This window comes from Micrasema longulum, unplaced genomic scaffold (assembly GCF_059751315.1).
Source record: "Micrasema longulum isolate JH-2025_06_02 unplaced genomic scaffold, ASM5975131v1 h1tg000723l, whole genome shotgun sequence".
In the NCBI taxonomy this organism is placed as follows: domain Eukaryota; kingdom Metazoa; phylum Arthropoda; class Insecta; order Trichoptera; family Brachycentridae; genus Micrasema; species Micrasema longulum.
In genome coordinates this window covers 171,450-191,140 of record NW_028277919.1, presented here as the reverse complement: position 1 = coordinate 191,140, position 19,691 = coordinate 171,450, and the positions used below count along the sequence as shown (strand labels likewise).

The following is a 19,691-nucleotide window of genomic DNA, read 5'->3' as shown; positions in this document are numbered from 1 at the left end:
TTTCAGCTCTTTAACTTCACTAAAATCAACAAATTGAAGAATTTTAAAAAAAATGGATGTTCAAACATGGGCAAAATGGTGAATATTACACAGTGTGTAAAGTGTCCACTTAAACCAGCCATTGACAGGTCATAAGCCCTGTAAATACCTATACTTCCATATTTCCTTATTTAAGGTATTCTCCATCCCTGTTGTGATTTGTTAGTCTCGGTGACTCCCAAAGGGGTAAAATCCAGTCTTTTGTCTACAAACATTTGTACTCAAATATTGTAAATGGAAATATATTTTTTTAAAGGTTGGGCGTAGATTAGACTCAGTGGGCAAAATATCCATCAAGGGCAAAATTGGACGGTTTCGCAGTACAAGCGTAAACAAAGCTATGCGCTCTTATCACTTCAAAACAAATCGGAACGACTTACATAAGTTAGTATATCGACCATCGCCATCGGTCAGTTATCGCCAGGGAGTCGCTATCGCCGCTTCGGACCGAGCAGCTCGTCTGTTTCCCGAAGTATTTCCAACAGTATTATTCGCTTAGTATTGTGAGATGCGAGCAACTGCGCCGTTGTTCCTGTGCTTGGCGAGTTGCGTGATCGCGGAAAACATAGCGGCAGAAGACTTCATAGAAGAACTGAACAGCGGCTTCAAGGAGGGAGATGTTGTGCAAGTTTCCATGGTGACGAGACACGGACAACGCACTCCGAAAAATCCTTACCCCAGCGACCCCTGGAGGGACTCCAAACACTGGCCGGAAGGATGGCTGCAGCTGACGGAAGAAGGAGCCAAACAGCACAAGTCCCTCGGGAACTGGCTGCGCGACCGCTACCCCCAGTTCATCCCGCCCCAATACAAGACCTCCGACATCCTAGTGCGAAGCACGGGGATCTCCAGGACTCTCGCCTCGGCGTTCGCTCTGACCTCCGCCCTCTACCCCGGCCAGGCCGTCCCGATACACTCCGCCCCGTCGGAGTTCGACAAACTCTTCTCCCCCCACAAGACCTGTCCCGCCTTCGACCAGGAGTTGGAGCGCTTCACGAACACCCCCGAATTCAGGCTGGAAGAATACCACCGACGACCGTTCTACGAGTGGCTGTCCGAACAGATCGGGAGGAAGGTGAACGGATTGGAATCGGCGGAGTCCCTCTACAGCTTGATGATGATAGAGCAGCAGAGGAACTACACTCTGCCGAAATGGACGCAACTAGTTTACCCGCAACCTTTGAAAAATATGACCGGGAGATATTTGAGCAGAAGTTCGGCGACGCCTCTCCTCGCGCGCTTGCGATACGGCACGCTTTTGAAGGACATCATCTTCAACGCAGAAAACGGGGGAATGTCTTCTAAATTCAAGAAAATTTTAATCTACAGCGGCCACGACTTCACGGTCATCGGCCTGTTGAACTGTCTGGGTCTTTTCGACGGGGCGCCATCCGGCTTCGCGGCTTCCCTCATATTTGAAGTACGCAGAGGAAATTTCGAGAACGGGAACACGATAGAAATCTTTTACAGGAATGACTCGTTCGCCGACCCGAAGCAGATGTTCATAGAAAAGTGCGGTACGCCTTGCTACGTCAAGAAATTGAAAGAAGTTCTCCAGCCTATTATCCCGGAAGACATTGATAAGGAATGCTTCAAGACACAAAAGCGCGTTTTGTGCGCAATCAAAACCGCCGAAGACGTCTCTTTGCTGTGGGCGACAGCGCTCGGGTCAGCGGGTTTGGGGGCGTTGTTGGTGGTGTTCTGCACGAAACTCTACATATGCGGAAGGCCTCCGTTGTGGCAAATGTATCAACCACACATCATGAACTCCGAACAGCGGAAGCCCAACTACAGTACGTTGAACGGCGATAATTACGAAAGAATCTAAAGTGATTGTTTTGACTTTTTGTTGATCTCTGACTCGGTGTTACTAATTTTTATTGTGTAAATATTTTTTTATTGATTTACTCAACGTTGATATTATTTTGCTCATTATTATTATAAAAACATAATATAAAATAAATACGTACAAATTTTAAATGGACTGTGTTTTCATTACATTTATTTTTGTTTTTAGACCTTTAGTTTCAGTCAATAAATAATTGATAGTATTTTCTTACTGGCAACAATATTTCGTATTATAATATTCACCTCAAAATCAAAAGTAGATACCGTGTGTTAGATTTTTTAATAATATTGTGTTAAAGTCTTGTTTCTGTCGGAGTACGCTGTAAACATATATTTTTGCATGCACATTTTTTTAATTTTTTGTTTTTTTTACAATAAACATAATAATAAAACAGAGTATTAAAAAAATAGAGCATAATTACATATCAATGAAATACATATTAATAGAAAAATAGTAAACAAAAATCCCACAAAAGCATGGCCTGTTCGTGGGTATACAAGAAAATGTTAATGAATTTTTGCTCCTATAATAAATAATGGACAGTTATAATATTTTTGTATAACATAAGAAAGAAAAAATAAAATATTCTGTAAAAGATAATATGGTATTTTTTTATAGTAATTAAAAAAGGAAATAAAAAAAATATATATTTAAAAAAAAAACAGAAAAATATTCCTTAGGGCAACAAAATAAATCATAGAAAAAAAGAGTTCATATCTTTAGTTTGAATCCAGGATAGTGCATGTTTTGTAAAAGAAGGAAAATTTTGAAAGTTCGGAATCAATGAAATATTATCAGTAAAAAAGAATTAAAAAATTTTGGGCCTATAAAATATGCATGTCTCTGTGCGAGCCTCGTTTAACCATGCGGTATTTCTAACACACGATTCCTTCTTTGACTTGATCTATTAGAAAGATGATTTATTAGAAAGCTTTTTGCTAAGCACACACACGCAAACTTTATTAAATATTTCAATGGACTGTATGTTATTTTATTACATATTTATTTTTGTTTGAAATTACTTGATGTTTTAGTAATAATTTGTGATTAATCATAATAAAAATATATATTTTTACTGGAATTTTTCTGATAACTTTTCGTTAATAAAATATTTTACAAATAATAAAATTTCAATTACACAAATTTTCAAATAATCTAACTGTTTTCTTTATGAGGGTGTCCAAACAATGGTAGACCAATAATCCAACCCAATCCATATTTATTTATTTTTTTATTGCGCTGTTTTTACAATGCACAAACGTTCATTGTTTCAGGTCCCGACTAGCCAGGCAAGCTAGGATTTTTGCCTTATTTTATCATTTGTTTTTGTCGTTTATGGTAATATTTTGTAACATGTGTTTTTTCCATTGGATGATGGTAAAATACATGTAACAAAATATACACACACATAAATATATATTTTATTACGACTCTCAAAAATTAAAGAAACATGTAAACCAGTTAGTTTTACGGACAGGCTGAATTTCCTTTTCAAAAATGTTTTCCCTCTCTGCTGTAGCAAATTTAGATCTGAATAACTCCCTAGGGAGGAAGTCCTGTCTACAAACATTTGGATTTGTCATACCCAGGGCCGGTGTTAGCACTACCAGCGCCCTGGGCGGGATTTCTACGGCGCCCCTATCTTCCACCCCTTTAAACCCATACGAAAAAAGGCAAGGATAAAATAACCATTTATTCAAAAAATACTAATAAAATTTTACTTTTCTAGTCTTTCTATCAACGAAATCTTTTATTTATATATTTAAGGTTATGTTTTCCGCAATTTCGTTTTCGATTGACAAAGATGCCAAGTTTGTCAATCTAGATTGAGATATTGTCGATCGTAGATAAGTTTTTATCAGTTTAAGTTTAGAAAAACTTCTTTCAACCGTTACAGGTAGGTATAGTGATCAATATTCGCAACGCTATCCATATATTTGGATACAGTTCTTGTAAGTTACGATCTTTGATAAAATTCAAAACAATGACAAGATTAACCACACTCTGATCAGGCAAAAATGATTTCAGACTTACGAGTTCATCACACAACATACAACCATCGATATCGGATTAAGAATCTACTATTAATTTCAATTGGAAATTACTAGAGTTTGAGGTCTGGTTTTTCCGGAATATTTTTTTATATTGAACAGAAAAAACCAAGATTTCGAGTACTCATTTAACTTTTTGAATCTTTCATTGAGTGAAATAAAGGTAGTGTCCAAATGGCTGTAGAAAAATTCAACATCAAATTTCTTTTTTGGAGGAGTTATAGGCTCATCGTGGGCCACTATAACGAGTTTGTCGCTAGATTTAGGAAATTTACGAGTATGTTGGACTCGCTCGATGAGCGAGAGGATAAAATGGGGCGCCTGCAGCGCCCTTTTATATCTACCCTACCGCCGCTACTGGTCCATACCATCGGAGTGCGGATAAAGGAGTGGTGATTGATGGCGGGAAATGAAATACAACTCTTCGTTTATTAGATTGTAATAACTTGATTATTTTCCGAATAGGGCAGATCATTAAAGCTGAATCTTTACACAGAACATAACAGTCTTTTACATTTACCATGTTAAAATTTCAACAATTTATTTTATTCATACAAACATACTTTTATATTTATTATTTTCTAAAGTGTTTCTAGACTACAGTACGATTTTTTTAATTCATCGAAGAATTTTTGGAAATCTTAATTTATTTACTAATTGAATAGGGAAACATCACGTTTTTTTTAAAAAAAATATGGATTAATATATATATAATAATAAGGGTCATTGAAATACTGTTGTGAGTAGAAATAAAACTGTACATATTAATATTAATAGCATAATATGTATATATATGAGGGTACTACTTGCAAACCCGCCAAAATCCATCTTTCTTTATTTTGAGCAAATCAAAAAAAACTGACACAATACTTAATTTCAACTTTTTTTAAACATATTTTTTTTATTATAATTATTAAATATTTTATACGTAAGCAGTGATGACATAGGCATGATTATGTCAAGAAGCAGTAGTGAAATAATAAATTTAATTTTATACATTACCAACTTTGCAATACTCAAGTAGAGGTTGCCATGTTTGCAACAAACCGATGATTTAAAAGTCAAGTCTTACAAATTCAGTCGTATTTTTAACTGACAATGTTAAAATTATTGTGAAAAATTGTATTCTGAATAAGTTTTCATTAATATCTTACTTTTTTTGAATTTTAGATTTTGTCGGGTTTGCAAGTAGTACCCTTATATATATAATATATATAATATTTTAATTAATATAGTCACATAAATGATGGATGTTTTTTTTTTCTTTTACAATCTACTTTTATATTTTTTAAATTCTGTAACTGTAACTTTCCAAAAAAGAGACTAGCTCTTGTGCTTGGAGTGACATACACTGTTTTATTTATTTAGTAATTATAGGTATATAATTTCGAATACACATCAGAAAATATATCAAATTATACGATTTATAATTTGAAATTCCCTCAAAAACGCTTCATTGCATTGGCCACGCCCATTATACATGACCATTCGGTTAAATTCGACCGTTGTTTGTGACCGTTTAAATAGTCCGTCGTATATTGTTAAGCTAGGGTTTCCTAGGACAGCGGTGCCCGTATCTTAACGGCCGTAGTGAACGGTGATGCGGTAGACAGAACTCGTAACGGTGACTAGAGAGGGGTTTCCTAGGAAAACGGTATTATTGACACCATTTAACACCGTTTTCCTAGAAAATCAATTTCTAGTCACCGTTACGACGGCTGTCCACCGCATCACCGTTCACTACGGCCGTTAAGATACGGGCACCGCTGTCCTAGGAAACCCTAGCTTTACGAATCTCGGCGTCACGGGAGTCAAGGCCACTCATGTCGCGTTTTCGTAAAGGCGTGTTTTAATGGAAACGTTTTTCGAAAATATTCACAGCGATTTTGAAAATCCAAATATTTTTTCTGAATACATTTCACATATTTTTATCAATATTCGTAGTATGTGATATTTCCCTATTCCAATTTAGGATAAATGAATTCGATACTTCGCGTAGTTGATAGTGATGTGAAAATTTTGTCGTAATATGAGGCCAGTGGCTCAATCACAAATAACTATCGACGTGCTTAAAAACATGCTACGCATTTGAGCGATCACAATGAACAATAATGAACATGCTTAACTTATCGCAGTCATAAGTCAATGCGTGTGTAATCGCTAACTCAATGCTTGTGTCTGTTTGTTTTTTGTTTGCCTCGTAAAGTCGTAAATAGATACAGTTTATTCGCGAAAAATCAGTGTTTACTTAAAAAAATAATACAACATATTGCATTTGCAAAATAGTAAGAAGTATCTAATACAAAAAAGTGAAAATTAAATTACAATTACTATGGCGACTGCTTTTCTTGACATTTGGCTAGCCAACCGTCGGCTAAATACAATAAATAGCGTGATAAATAATAAATAAATAAATGAAAATAGCAGTTTTGGAATATTTTCCAGATTTACATCGGTGAAATTAAAAATGTGACTGATACGTCGCGAAACGTAAATATTTTGTCATTTAATATTGGCTGTTCACGGATGTTGCATTGTGATCGCGAATACGATAGTTTATCCATGTTTTGAAAGCATGGTGAGAAAGTGTTATCACGTCGCTTACTAGCACGTCGATAGTTATTCGTGATTGAGCTACAGTTATGTTTAAAAAAGTTTTACAAATATACAGTAACATTTAGTAAATTTTATGTAGGTACTTTTAAACAAAAATAAATAAAATGCACTTCAAACATTCTCATTTTTAAACATTGAATCGTACCTACATATTTTTCTAAAGATTTTTATTGTACATGATTATACTATTTAATTTTAATTAAAAAATTTAACCATAATAATTATTTAGTACATTCATATATTTAAATATTTTATTCACAACAATTTAATATGTATGTTTTAATTTGATAAGTTAGTTTTCTAATTTTATTTATATGAATCTTTTAGATTTTAAGTACGAAACGGTTTTATAAAAACGATGAAAATGATCTTATTTAAAAAGACAAAGTGTTTTTAAAATGTTAACTAAACATTAACGCGTCAACAAACTATTTTAAACAATCTACAATACCTAGAATATGCGACCAATATAACAATATATTTACCGAGGCTGATATTTTTTGTGACAATGTATGTAAATTTAGGTCAAAAATTATTGAAATTTTGAGAGAAGCAGACTTTAACATTATTATTATATAAATATTTTTTCATTTCGTTTCTTTTACATTTATTATATTGAACATAGTTTAAATTATTGTATTAAGTGTAAACAATTTTTTTGGTGTGTGCATGAGTTTCTTACTCTTATATACAAAGAAATTGGCAATATATGTGTACATACTGTTTGTTTACCTAATAAAATAAATAAATAAATTTAAAAAAATAATAATAATCAAAATTAATTTGTATTTTTTTTACAGTTCAACTTATAATATTTTTTTCAATAACTTACAATGTGATTGGTATTGTTAACACGTGTTCACGCTAACCTGTGACGTTTCAAAGTCGTACGTTTTTATTGAAACCGTTTCCATATTTTTTTTATACATTTTATTTCAAATCCAATTTCCCGCAGCACTGAGCTTCCTCATTATTCCTTGCATAAAATTAAAATAAAACCATTAAAAAAAATATTTACGTTAACTTTGATCGATGCAACAGGCTCTCAGACTATGTGACACAGTAAAAACATTTGTAAAAATTGTTCAAAAAACTGTCAGAACAAAATGTTCACGAATTTTCGAACTTTTTATTACAAAGAATTTTCTTATGAAGAAGATTATGCGAGTGATTCTTTGAAAATTCACACGGCGAATGGCAAAGAACATATTTAATGTAATCTTAATTAAAACATTAGTCGGTCTTTAAATATATGGGGTATTAGAAGCAAATTTAAAAATCTCCATTGAAGGGGTTACAGAGATATTTGATAAAAACTTTTTTTTTAAAAAGAGATTTCTAACTATGTTTCACCAACTCATTGGAGAATGCTAAGTTTGCGGTGTCAAGTAGAATAAATAAAATCCGATTAGCTTTGATTTTTGTACATTTAGAGCGAATCAAGAAATCAATGAATTTTATTTTGTGATTTTCGATTTCACACTAAATTTATTTTGTTAAATGTAGTCATCTTTTTTTAAAGATACAAGAAAAATTTTGTGTTCTTATTTTTTACCCAAATATTTTGAAATAAATATTGAAAAATGGGAATCAAGTTGGGGTAGAGTGGACTTCGAATCTCGGACCTCTGATCCGTGAGTCCGCAACACTGGCCACGGGACCACATCCCGATTTGTTAACTTTGCGCTTTCATGGTGAAAAAAATGTATTTATAAGTTAATAAATAAAAAAACATTTTCAAATTAATGTCATAATAAAAAACGCTGTCTTTAAACTACTTGTTGTTTACTGAATTATCTACCCTTTTCAGCGCTACAAGGTGCTCCTTTACCCCCCTCACCCCTCACTTCATACCTTCGAAAACACAAAAAAAACTTGACAAAAATAATTGATTTTTTACCTCCATATATTAGATTAAGATATTATTGAAATTTTAGATTGAGATTATTTTTGTTTCTAAATTATACCTTGATAAATGAGCACAGCTGCTCAGAAACCGATCAGTAGACAAACAAGTAAACGTTTAAAAACAGTATGTTTATATTTTAATTCTAATTAAATATTGCTTTTAAAGAAAAATAATTACAGTTCCCCGGATTTGATCGTTGTGATCGCATAATTTTTATTTTGTAAAGACGTAATACTGGAATTTTTTTTATTTTTATATTACATATTACAACAGAGATGAATAACATTTTAGAGAAGGGAATATAAAAGTCTAGGCATCTACAGGGCTTATGACCTGTCATTGGCAGGTTTCAGCTCATTGACTGATATTTATAAAATCTTCTAAGAGCAACATTGGTTTTTATGCCCCAATGTCCAGAATGTGTAGATTAGTCAATTCATCACACGACTTGGAAATTTTTGGGATAGATCTTCCGACTTTTCGTAGATCTCTTCGCGACTAAACAGTGTGGGATGAAGTGGGATTGGCATGGTTTAGCTCAAAGTTTTTGATCTTTCGTTTTTTTTAATATATTGTATACTATTATTGTTTTGCCCTTGTTTGTCTTTGCTAAATAGTTTTATGTTCTTTTTGTTCAGTTTCTTGCATTTATGTTTCTTCATGTAACTGTTGTAATTGGCTTAGGCCGTATATATATAAAAAATAAATAAATTCACCTTACAAACATCAACAGATCGAAGAATTAAGCAATAAAATAAAGGCAGAATTATGAATGTTACAAAGTGTGTAAAGTGGCTACTTATACCAGCCAATGACAGAACATTAGCCCTGTAGATGCCCAGACTCCCTTCCCTAAAATGTTATTCGTCTCCGTTGTAATGTGTATATATTAACAGCTACGTAGGGGTTAAATCCAGTTTTTATTAAAAATAATTTTGATAAACTCAAAACATTGTTATTATAATTTTAGTTTATTACACCATATTATTTATTAAAATTAGATTTTGTATTCATAAACCGGTCAGCATAATTATTTCAATTGTAAAATAAATAAATAATATAATTCGTTTATAATAAGAATGTTTTGTAGAAGGGGATGAAACTGCCTTTGATCTAAGTTCCTATTTAAGTGCAAACATTTCCCAAATTTTGTAAGAACGATTAATTTAAATCACATTTAATTTGCCATAAAAATTAAACGAATTCTTTTTTATTTTCTTTTTTTAAATTTATTTTTTAATCTCTAAATAATCGATTTATCTTGTGCGTTGGTTTGTATGATTATTGGATTAAGTAGTTTTTAAAATAATTTTATTTACGTAGTGTCTTTTTTGTGATTGAATTAGTATTCAAAATATTATTAAAAAACATGGATTCTTTAAGTATCTTTTTCCTAGAATTTAACACAATTTTTTTTTTGTGTAATTGGTTTTGATGTACAAACAATTGTTTTATTTAGTAATAGATTAAAAAATAAGCCCGACGTAGAATTACTTAATGAACATCTAGCACACGTGTATTCCCTATTACTATACCCATTGTAATAATTTTATTAATGTTTTTTTACCGTTTGCTTTTCAGAAATCATAATTGAAAGAAATCAAACTCACGAAGGATGGGACCATATAATTAATAATAGTCCAGAAACCGCGTACGCGCATCAAACAGAAGGCGACTAAACTACTCATAAATGAGTAGTTTTACGTTTTGATCCATTAGTTTCTTTGTGGACGTCGCTCAGTACGCAACTCCCGATTTGAATTCAACTATGCCGCGTTGTGTCCTTTCAAATTGTAGAAATACTGCTAAGATCTTAAAGAAACAGGATGGGATCACATTTCATGAGTAATTAGCAAATTAATGTGTAAGTAGCAAATGCATTACTTTAAAATTGAATTGTTTTTCCATTTGTCAGATTGACGAAGAAAATAAAATAAACATTTTGTTAGTGTTTTAAGGGTAGTATTTGTTCCTCCTATTTACTCATCTAATGAGAAAACTAATGACCTCGGATTAAACAACGCCGTGGTGGAAATTCAACTGACATTATTTTTAAAAAATCAAATAATCTTTAACATGACATCAAAATATTCGTTTAATGTTAAACAAAATTTGTTTTATATTTTAAGTGCAATGTTCATTTATTTAATGACCCTTTACTTATCTACTCTGTTGTGCTAATCAATATTTCCGCGTGTACAATAAAGTTTTAGAGAAATTACAAATTGCTTTTTTTACCTTATGATTATATTTTTTCCCATCTGACAACATTACGTGGTGACTTCACGAATGCGCGCGGCGAAAGTGGGACAAAGTAGGGGGATTTTTGGACTCAGTCCGATGTATTCAAATATGATTATACGCTCTTTTTGGACTATTCTTAATTCTATGGATGGGACAATTGAAATATATATATATATACTAAAACTCGTTAGAAATATCATTATATCAACTTCTTAGTTAACCTGAAACACTTTGTTAATGATCCTCAAGACAAAAATAATTTCGTTCAATTTACTCTCATATAATTTTGAATTCTCTATCTTTACCTCTGTTTTAAATTCATTAAATTTCTTAACAAAGATACCAGTCTCGAATATGTCGCGAAAGCGATGAAACCGGTCACTGGATATCCAAATTTGTGTATTAAAGTCTCACTCGTCTTTTATTTGTATAATAAATGAAAATAAATTAATGCATGAATCCGCCGTCCGAATTGTAGCAAAAATGCCTGGGCCTCGATTATGACGGGAAGATAAAAACTTCATGCCTTCACCATGACGGTATAGTTAAAGATAAATTCTCTCCAGCGATTATGAAGATACACTACCGACCTCTCCTCACCATCAAGTTTTGTTTAGGTACATCGGTTTGTACCGACAGGTCTAGTGCCCCTTGATACGCATATCTACACAATAATCCACATTAATGTCCAAATTTTTGTTTCACCAAGCAATTTCTCTTTTAATTAAGATTAATTTAAATTTTAAATCGTTCTGAGTTTGGCACTTTTTTTCTTAAAAGCCTATTAAAAATATGAGAAAAATAAGTAAATTTTAAAGTCAAATTAAATTCCGACCTGACAGTTAGTTTAGAAAACGAACGGCTAGATGCAAAAAATAATGTCGCTTCATTCTGCCCTATTGACATATAATATAAGAATATCTAGACGTAAGAAAGTTGCCACTTTAAAAAAATTATTACTGATTGTATATTTTTTATCTACCATCTGTTTTACTATTTTTGTACGTATCGAGACGTCAAAGGAGCCGGCCTTGTAATCGCTCAGTACATAAACACATACGATCGTTAAGCCTGCCGTCTCGATAATTGTCAAAGTCATATAAATATGTTCAAGCTAGCATTTTTTGCTTGAATTACGATTTATTGGAGTTTATAATCGCTTTGAACTTATTATCACAGAAGTCTATTTAAAATATAAATGAGAACTATTTTTAATGTTAATGAAGTAAGGAACACGGACTATATTTTTGGGGTCATTCATTGGTTGGACTCGATCATATGATATCGAGGTGACAAGTAAAGCTAGGGTTTCCTAGGACAGCGGTGCCCGTATTTTAACGGCCGTAGTGAACATTAATGCGGTTGATAGCCGTCGTAATGGTGACTAGAGAGTGGTTTCCTATAAAAATGGTGTTGATAACACCGTTAAAAAATAAAACCACTCTCTAGTCACCACTACGACGGCTGTCCACCGCATCACCGTTCACTACGGCCGTTAAGATACGGGCACCGCTGTCCTAGGAAACCCTAGCTTAAGTAGAACGTTCTGAGGTAGATACAGATAGTACAGAAGTTCAGTATAGCGTTTCGATATCTACAGATAAAGAAAGCGTTCATAATCGAGGCCCTAAAATGTTTTATTTCATCTTCATCGACGCATTTTAACAAAAACGCAACCATTATTAACTTTTTAAAACTAAACTTGCTTTTTGCTACAACTGGCCAAGCAGAACAATTTGAAGGTGTTGTTTTAAATTTATAAAACCTTATACAAACGATGATGAAAAAACGTGATTGAAATTTAGTGTAAGCTAAATATTAAATATACCTAGTCGATATAAATATTTGCATATTTATTTATGAACTAGCTGCCTCAAAAAACGTTCTTCAATTTCTTATAATTTGGCACTTATTATTATAAAATTATGTTCTGGGGTGCTATTTTGAATCTTCTCGCAGGGGTAGAAAAGATTTATACTGTATATAACTTGGGGATTTACATTTTTCGCACGGGACTACACTTTGCATCGTATATGGCGACACTGATGATTAAACGTTAAATGATGCATAAAACTGCTTCAAAAACGGAAAGAAAACTAATATTGTTTGGTCAATTCAACCTAATTAAGTGTTTTGGGTAAAACTTAGGGTCGCAATAATGTTCTTAATGAAAATCATCATGTTTTATTCCACGTGTTCATATTCATTTTACGTTTAATCATCAGTGAAGCCCTCAGAGTAATTATGCGTGAACCTACAGAGAAGCCCTATCACTATGTTTCATAGAACGCAAGCGATATTGGTGTGTTGCTTAGCAACAAATAGGTGGCCATTTTGTTTTGTTTGACAACATAAACATAACGGTTCGACCGGATGCTTTTGCAGCCGTGCTTGGCTTTGTTTGTGAATAACTTGGATATTTACGTTATAATAAATAAAAATCGACTATGGTGAATTGCAGGATGTTTGGTTGCAGCAGTAGGAGCGTCAAAGCTGTTAAAGGAATCAGTTTTCACAGGTAATTAATTTGGAATATTTTCCCATGATTTACATTGATTTTTGGCATTTATTGTCCCGACACGTGTATTATGTTGCTTAAAAATATTGCTTATATCAACATATTACTTGAGATACTATTTTTTCTCAATTTAGGAAATAACTTTGTGAATTAAAGTATGTTTACTGTTGATAGTGACAGTTAATTACGGGTAATATATCGGCGCCGCACTAGGCATCCATATAAAGTTTGAGTTTTTATCGAGCAGAGGTCGATTCAAATTTTACTCGAAAATCGCAATATTAACCTTGAAATCGCATCTAAAATGACATATCCAAATGTCAGGCCGCTACGACTAGCCGTTTCGGAGATGTGACGGACAAACAAACAAACTCAACACGAGACTTTAGATCCATGGAGTTGGGATTTATGTATCAATATATGTAACATAAGTTTACTGTGAATAAATAATTTTTAAAAAAACACACACATGTATTTTCAGTTTTATAAAATAAATATAGGCGAATAATAGAAAAATAAATTGGAATAACCCTGCAATAATAAATACACAGGTACATGTTTAAAAGTTTTTACAATGCAAATTGATATCCATTTGGCAATTCTCGACCTGAGTACGGCCCATTGTTTTGCTGCGAACTGTAGCTAACTTAATACCCAATATTCATAGAATGGTTTTCGTAAGTTTGGGCTCCTCTTTAGTTTGGCGCATTATTACTTTGAGGTGAGGCCAGATATGAAAGAAAATGTTAAAGCATGCAAAAAATAAAAATCCGATTAAATTGGAGAAGATTCAGATTACCACCCCTGGTATATATTTCAAATTATCCATTTTACTATCAGTATCGCATTGTTAGTAAATATAATATTAACACCGTCACATACATTAAACATTTCAATTACTAACAAAGAATATATGCTTATTCTATAAACAATTGTATGATTTATATTATAAATGTATTTTTTCAAATCCCGCCAAAACAAAAATGCAGTTTTTTTCGAAATAAAACCAGAATCCTGTAGCTCAATCAAAAATAACTATCAACGTGCTTAAAAACATGCTAAGCATTTGAGCGATCACAGTGAACATGCTTAAGTTATCGCAGTCATAAGTCAACGCGTGTGTAATCTCTAAGTCAACGCTCGTGTCAGTTTGTTTTTTGTTTTCCTCGTAAATAAATACAGTTCACCGGCGAAAAATCGGCGTTTACTATGAAAAATAATACAGTACATTGCATTTGCAAAATAGTAAGGAGTATCTAATACAAAAAAGTGAAAATCACAATTACTTTGGCGACTGCTTTCCTTGACATTTGACACGGCTTGCCAACCGCTGGCTAAATGCAAAAAATAGCGTGATAAATAATAAATAAATTAATAAAAATAGCAGTTTTGGAATATTTTCCATATTTACACCGATGAAATTCAAATATGTGATTGCGCAGCAGGATTATACGTTGCGAAACGTAAATATTTTGAGATTTATGATGACAGATGTTCCATTGTGATCGCGAATACGATAAAAAACCATGGTGAGAAATTGTTATCACTATGATAGTTATTTGTGTTTGAGCTACTGGGGGCGATTACAATCAGCAGATACGGAAGCATACCTTAACTATGACGATGTAGTTGAAGATAAATTCTCCCGAGCGATTACGAAGATACACTAACGACCTGTATCTTCGAGTTTGGGGGTAAGTACATCGATATGTATCGAGGGCACCCGTACCCCGCGATACACATATCTACGCACTGCAAGAGACAGAAATCATGTTCTAGTGAACACTCATTTCTTAAATTGCGAACTATTTCAACTTAAAATTGTTTTGAGGTGGCGAAAGAGAAATACGTAATTTTTTATTTGACATTGAGCGCGGAGTAAAGTTGGGACAACAGTGAGAGCACCATCTTTCACCACTGTCATTTGAAGGAACAACCCGCTAGCATTTATTTTGGAGGCTTTTAAGGATGTGGGAAAGAGAGGACATAAGAAGGAAGTTATGAAACAAACATTTCAACACCTAGACCAGTGGTCGGAAAACTCATTAGCAAAAGAGCCAAAGATCAGCGGTACAAGAATTAAGATTTCTTTTGCGAGCGAATTTATTTTCGTAAAATTTCCTCAAAGCCAACGGGCCATTTAGTAGAAGATTTGCGTATTCTCTCCCTTTTTTAACTTAAAAAAATGAATCGGGGATGATTCACCAATTGTGATGACAATTTTGATTACCAATTCCAAAATATTGAATTTCTTCTGGAGATGTCTTCGCACAAAGCGCTTCTTGGTGAATGATATAACGATAAACAAGTATCTTGTGATGTTAGGAACGGAACCTTTTCTCTTTCCAGTTACACTTTTTGTCCCAACTGTTGAAATTGAAACAATTTTATCCAGTGTAAGATGATGTTTCTCTGTCCATTTAATGACAGCGTTTGCAATATCCTCGCCACGTGTTTGACTTTTCAGTGACAATAATCCTAAAAGTTCTTTATTAGGACCTGCTCACAAAATAAGCGAAGAGTAAACTTTGGGTTGTGTGAGCCGCACTCGAGTGGCTGCAGAGTTTTCTCACCACTGACCTAGACTAATTCAGATAAAATCTTTCATGGATTTTTTTTGTAGCTGATGGGAATCGCGACCTGCGACGCTAGCCGAGAAACCTGCCACGCCAGTTTCACAGTTAGCCGTCTTACCAACTGCGCCACGGCGCGAGTCTTTCAGTTAAGATTTGAGAATTCGAGATGATTACAGCTCATGCGTCATATTAGGGTATTAGAAGCACAATTAGAAATCTCCACCAAAAACGGAAAATTAGTTATTGATGTCAAAATAAACTATACATAATGTCATAACTTACCTATTTTAATAATAGCGTAATTCTAAACCTCAGAGTAATAATGCGTCAACCTACAGAGAAGCCCTATCACCATTTAATTTTATTTCAACAGAGAGCGAAAACATTTCTGAAAAGGGAATATGGAAGTCTAGGCATTTACAGGGCTTACGACCTGTCATTGGTTGGTTTAAGTGGCCACTTTACACACTGTGTAACATTCACCATTCTGGCCATGTTTGAACATCCAAATTTCCTCAACTCTTCCATCTGTTGACTTTTGTGATGAGTTGAGGAAATGTGGATGTTCAAACATGGGCAGAATGGTGAATGTTACACAGTGTTTAAAGTGGGCACTTAAACCAGCCAATGACAGGTCATAAGCCCTGTAAATGCCTAGACTTCCATATTCCCTTCTCAGAAATGTTTTTACTCTCTGTTGAAATAAATTTAAATATGAATAACTCCCTAGGGAGGAAATACAGCCAGTCTGCAAGCATTTGGACATACTCAAACATTGTTGCCCTATCACCATGTTTCATAGAACGCAAGCGATGTTGCTTAGCAACAAATTGACGTCCATTTTGTTTTTTTTGACATATCGGTTCTATCGGATGCTTTTGTCGCTGTGCTTGGCTTTGTTTGTAAATAACTTGGATATTTACGTAATAATAAATAAAACTCGACTAAGGTGAATTGCAGTATGTTTGGTTGCAGCAGTAGGAGCGTCAAAGCTGTTAAAGGAATCAGTTTTCACAGGTAATTGATTTCGAATATTTTCCCACGATTTACATTGTAAGTAAATATGTTGTCGATTCAAATTTTACTCGAAAACAGCAACGTTAACCTTAAAATTGCATCTAAAATGACGTGTCCAAATTTCAGACCGCTACGACTCGCCGTTTCGGAGATGTGACGGACAAACAAACAAACTCAACACGGGACTTTAGTTCCATTAAGTTAGGATTTATGTTTTAATGCATGTACCATTAGTAAATTGTGAATAAAATGAACAAATAAAAAAATAAAAAACACACACGTGTATTTTCAGTTTTACAAAATAAATAAAAGCGAGTTACAGAAAAATTTATTTGAATAACATATTTAAAAGTATTTACAATGCAAATTAATATTCATTTGGCAATTCTCGACTTAGGTACGGCCCATTATTTTGCTGCGAACTGTTGCTAACTTAATACCAAATAGTCATAAAATGGTTTTCCTGCGTTTGGGCTCCTCCATAGCTTGGCGCTGAGTTCTAAACCGGTCACTACTTGACACCGCAAACTTAGCATTCTTCATTGAGATGATGAAGCATGATTAGAAACTTCACAATTTTTTTTTCAAAGTTTTTCGCAAACATCTCAGTTACTCCTTCAATGGAGATTTATAAGTTTGCTTTTAATACCCGCATATGATTTGACGATTGAGATGACACAATGCGCATGAGCCGTTAGACGCAGTGGCAATACTTCCGAAGAAATATTGCCACGATAAAAAATAAATTTTACCATTTATTTTTTTCAGCAATCTTCCAGAAAACACGTCTCGACAGGTCGGTCGAGCCGATTTTGTAACACCGAGGTTGATAGAGATTGTAGATAAGTAAAGTTCACCATCTCGATACATTCCGATGAAGATAACGTTGTTAAAATAGAGTTCTCACAACCTGCCCTTGTTGTGTGAACCCTACTTTAACAACAAAAAAAATAATCCAAGACGACATTACTTCATAACAATTTTAAATACTTTTCACCACAACCTTTTACATGCCAAATAATTAGAATCAAACTCTTTTATACAATCATTGAACACCCATTTAAAATGAATATTTTAACACGATTTAAAATTTACAATCAACAAAAAAATATAGAACAAAATATCCTCTTTGGAATTTTTATAGCTTTTTCTATTTTTTGAGGTATTTAGCCACTTTTTTTAAGTTAATTTTTTAAGTATGGCCAAATATTTGAAGACAAATAATACTGGATTAAATCCCAATGGAATTTTATCAGAATAAGAGTGGTTGAGTATTTTCTAGTAGGTGAAAAAATGTACAAAATCTTATATGGTTATAACAATTAGTTATGAAACGGATAGTGATTTGCCCGGATACCAGATATTCGGCGAGTCCCTAATAGATAGGTAGATATGATAGATATGGATAGCCAGATATCAGGTGCATCGTCTCTTTTTTCTCGCAAATATTTTTTTTTCTCCCGTTTTTTTTTTATATTTTTTTATTTATTTACAATTTTAAAAAACCCGTTAGGGTTACATTAGAAATTTGATATTGTCTAGTCATTTTATGTCTCGTCTTGTCTAGTTAGTTCAGTCATCATGTGCTTTTTCAGATTGATTTTAAATTTGTCTCCATTAAAAGTTTTCAAGTAGTAAGGTAGGTCGTTGTAGTGTTTAAGTCCATTATGTAGTATTTTTGACTGTCCTGTGTTTGTCTTTGCTTTTTCAATATGATAGTGTTTTTGTTGTCTGGTGTTATATTTATGTATGTCAGCATTTTTGACTAATATTATGTCGTCGTCTTGTATGTTTCCCAGTGTTATTTTGTGCACAATTTTTAAGGTCTCAATTTTAGTCAAGTAGTTTATGTCAAACTGGTGTGTTTTTTTGTACAGTTCAGTCGTAGAGGTCAGGTAGGGTAGGTTGTATGTTAGTTTAAGAATTTTATTTTGTTGTCTTTGTATTCTTGTTATGTCTGTCTTGTTACCAGTTCCCCAGAAGGCGATCATGTAACTCAATTTACTTTTGACATAGGCCTCGTACATCATAATTTTTTCCTTTCTTGATATAAAATCTTTAATTTTGTAAAAGAGGTAGTTTAAATTATTTATTTAGTGTGCATAGGTAGGTTTTAAAAAAAAAAACAATTTTTCAAATAATTAGGGTTGCTTCCTTTTACCCGAACACGGTCGATATCAATCAATAAATTCAGTGGCGTTGATTTCATTAAATTTTCGGAGTTTAATAAATATAAGGTATCCGCCAGATACTAAGCTACTATCTGGTATCCGGCCGGATATAAAAATTATGCCGGATACCGGGTAGTTACTGAATATCCGTTTCATCTCTAATATCAATAGATTATCATCATTCCCCTTTCCGCAAGCAGTGGTGCATAAAGTATTTCAATAGTCTATTACATGAAGGTAAAGTGGTCAGTCTAACGCTTCTGGTACCAGTCAAATAATACAGTTCTGTATGTGAAATCATACCAGAACCCTGGACGAGTGTTTTCGAATCGATGGCTTCTCTTTACGCACTGTACCACATTCAACATTGTGGCGATGTTTAAACATCCCCAATTCCTAAACTCTTCCATCTGCTGAATTTTGTGATGCAAAAATGCTGAAACCTTTATCATGTTGGTATGATTCTACTAGGCAACGCATGAAAACAATTTTAACACTGGTAGGTGAATTGGTTCAGCCGGATGAATCTCACCCATATGATTGATGGTTTCAGTTCTTTTATTTAACATAAGTCAACAAATGGAAGAGTTGAGGAAACGTGGATGTTCGGGCAGAATGGTGAATGTTACACGGTGTGTAGTGGCCACTTAAACAAGGTAATGACAGGTCATAAGCCACGTAAATGCTTAGACTTCTATATC

The 19,691-nt window shown here is 33.5% G+C and overlaps 1 protein-coding gene across 1 annotated transcript; it reads left to right on the top strand.

Annotated features, from left to right (window-relative positions):
- The first annotated feature begins 449 nt into the window (after positions 1–449).
- On the top strand, positions 450–2,012 carry LOC148279456 (prostatic acid phosphatase-like). Its single transcript, XM_088229916.1, has one exon. The coding sequence runs from the start codon at positions 548–550 to the stop codon at positions 1,865–1,867; it is 1,320 nt and encodes a 439-aa protein (XP_088086042.1). The 5' UTR covers positions 450–547; the 3' UTR covers positions 1,868–2,012.
- Positions 2,013–19,691: the final 17,679 nt, after the last annotated feature.

What these genes read in the sequence shown, in the direction of transcription:
- LOC148279456 (XM_088229916.1), top strand. Translation starts at nt 548, where the DNA reads ATGCGAGCAACTGCGCCGTTGTTCCTGTGCTTGGCGAGTTGCGTGATC.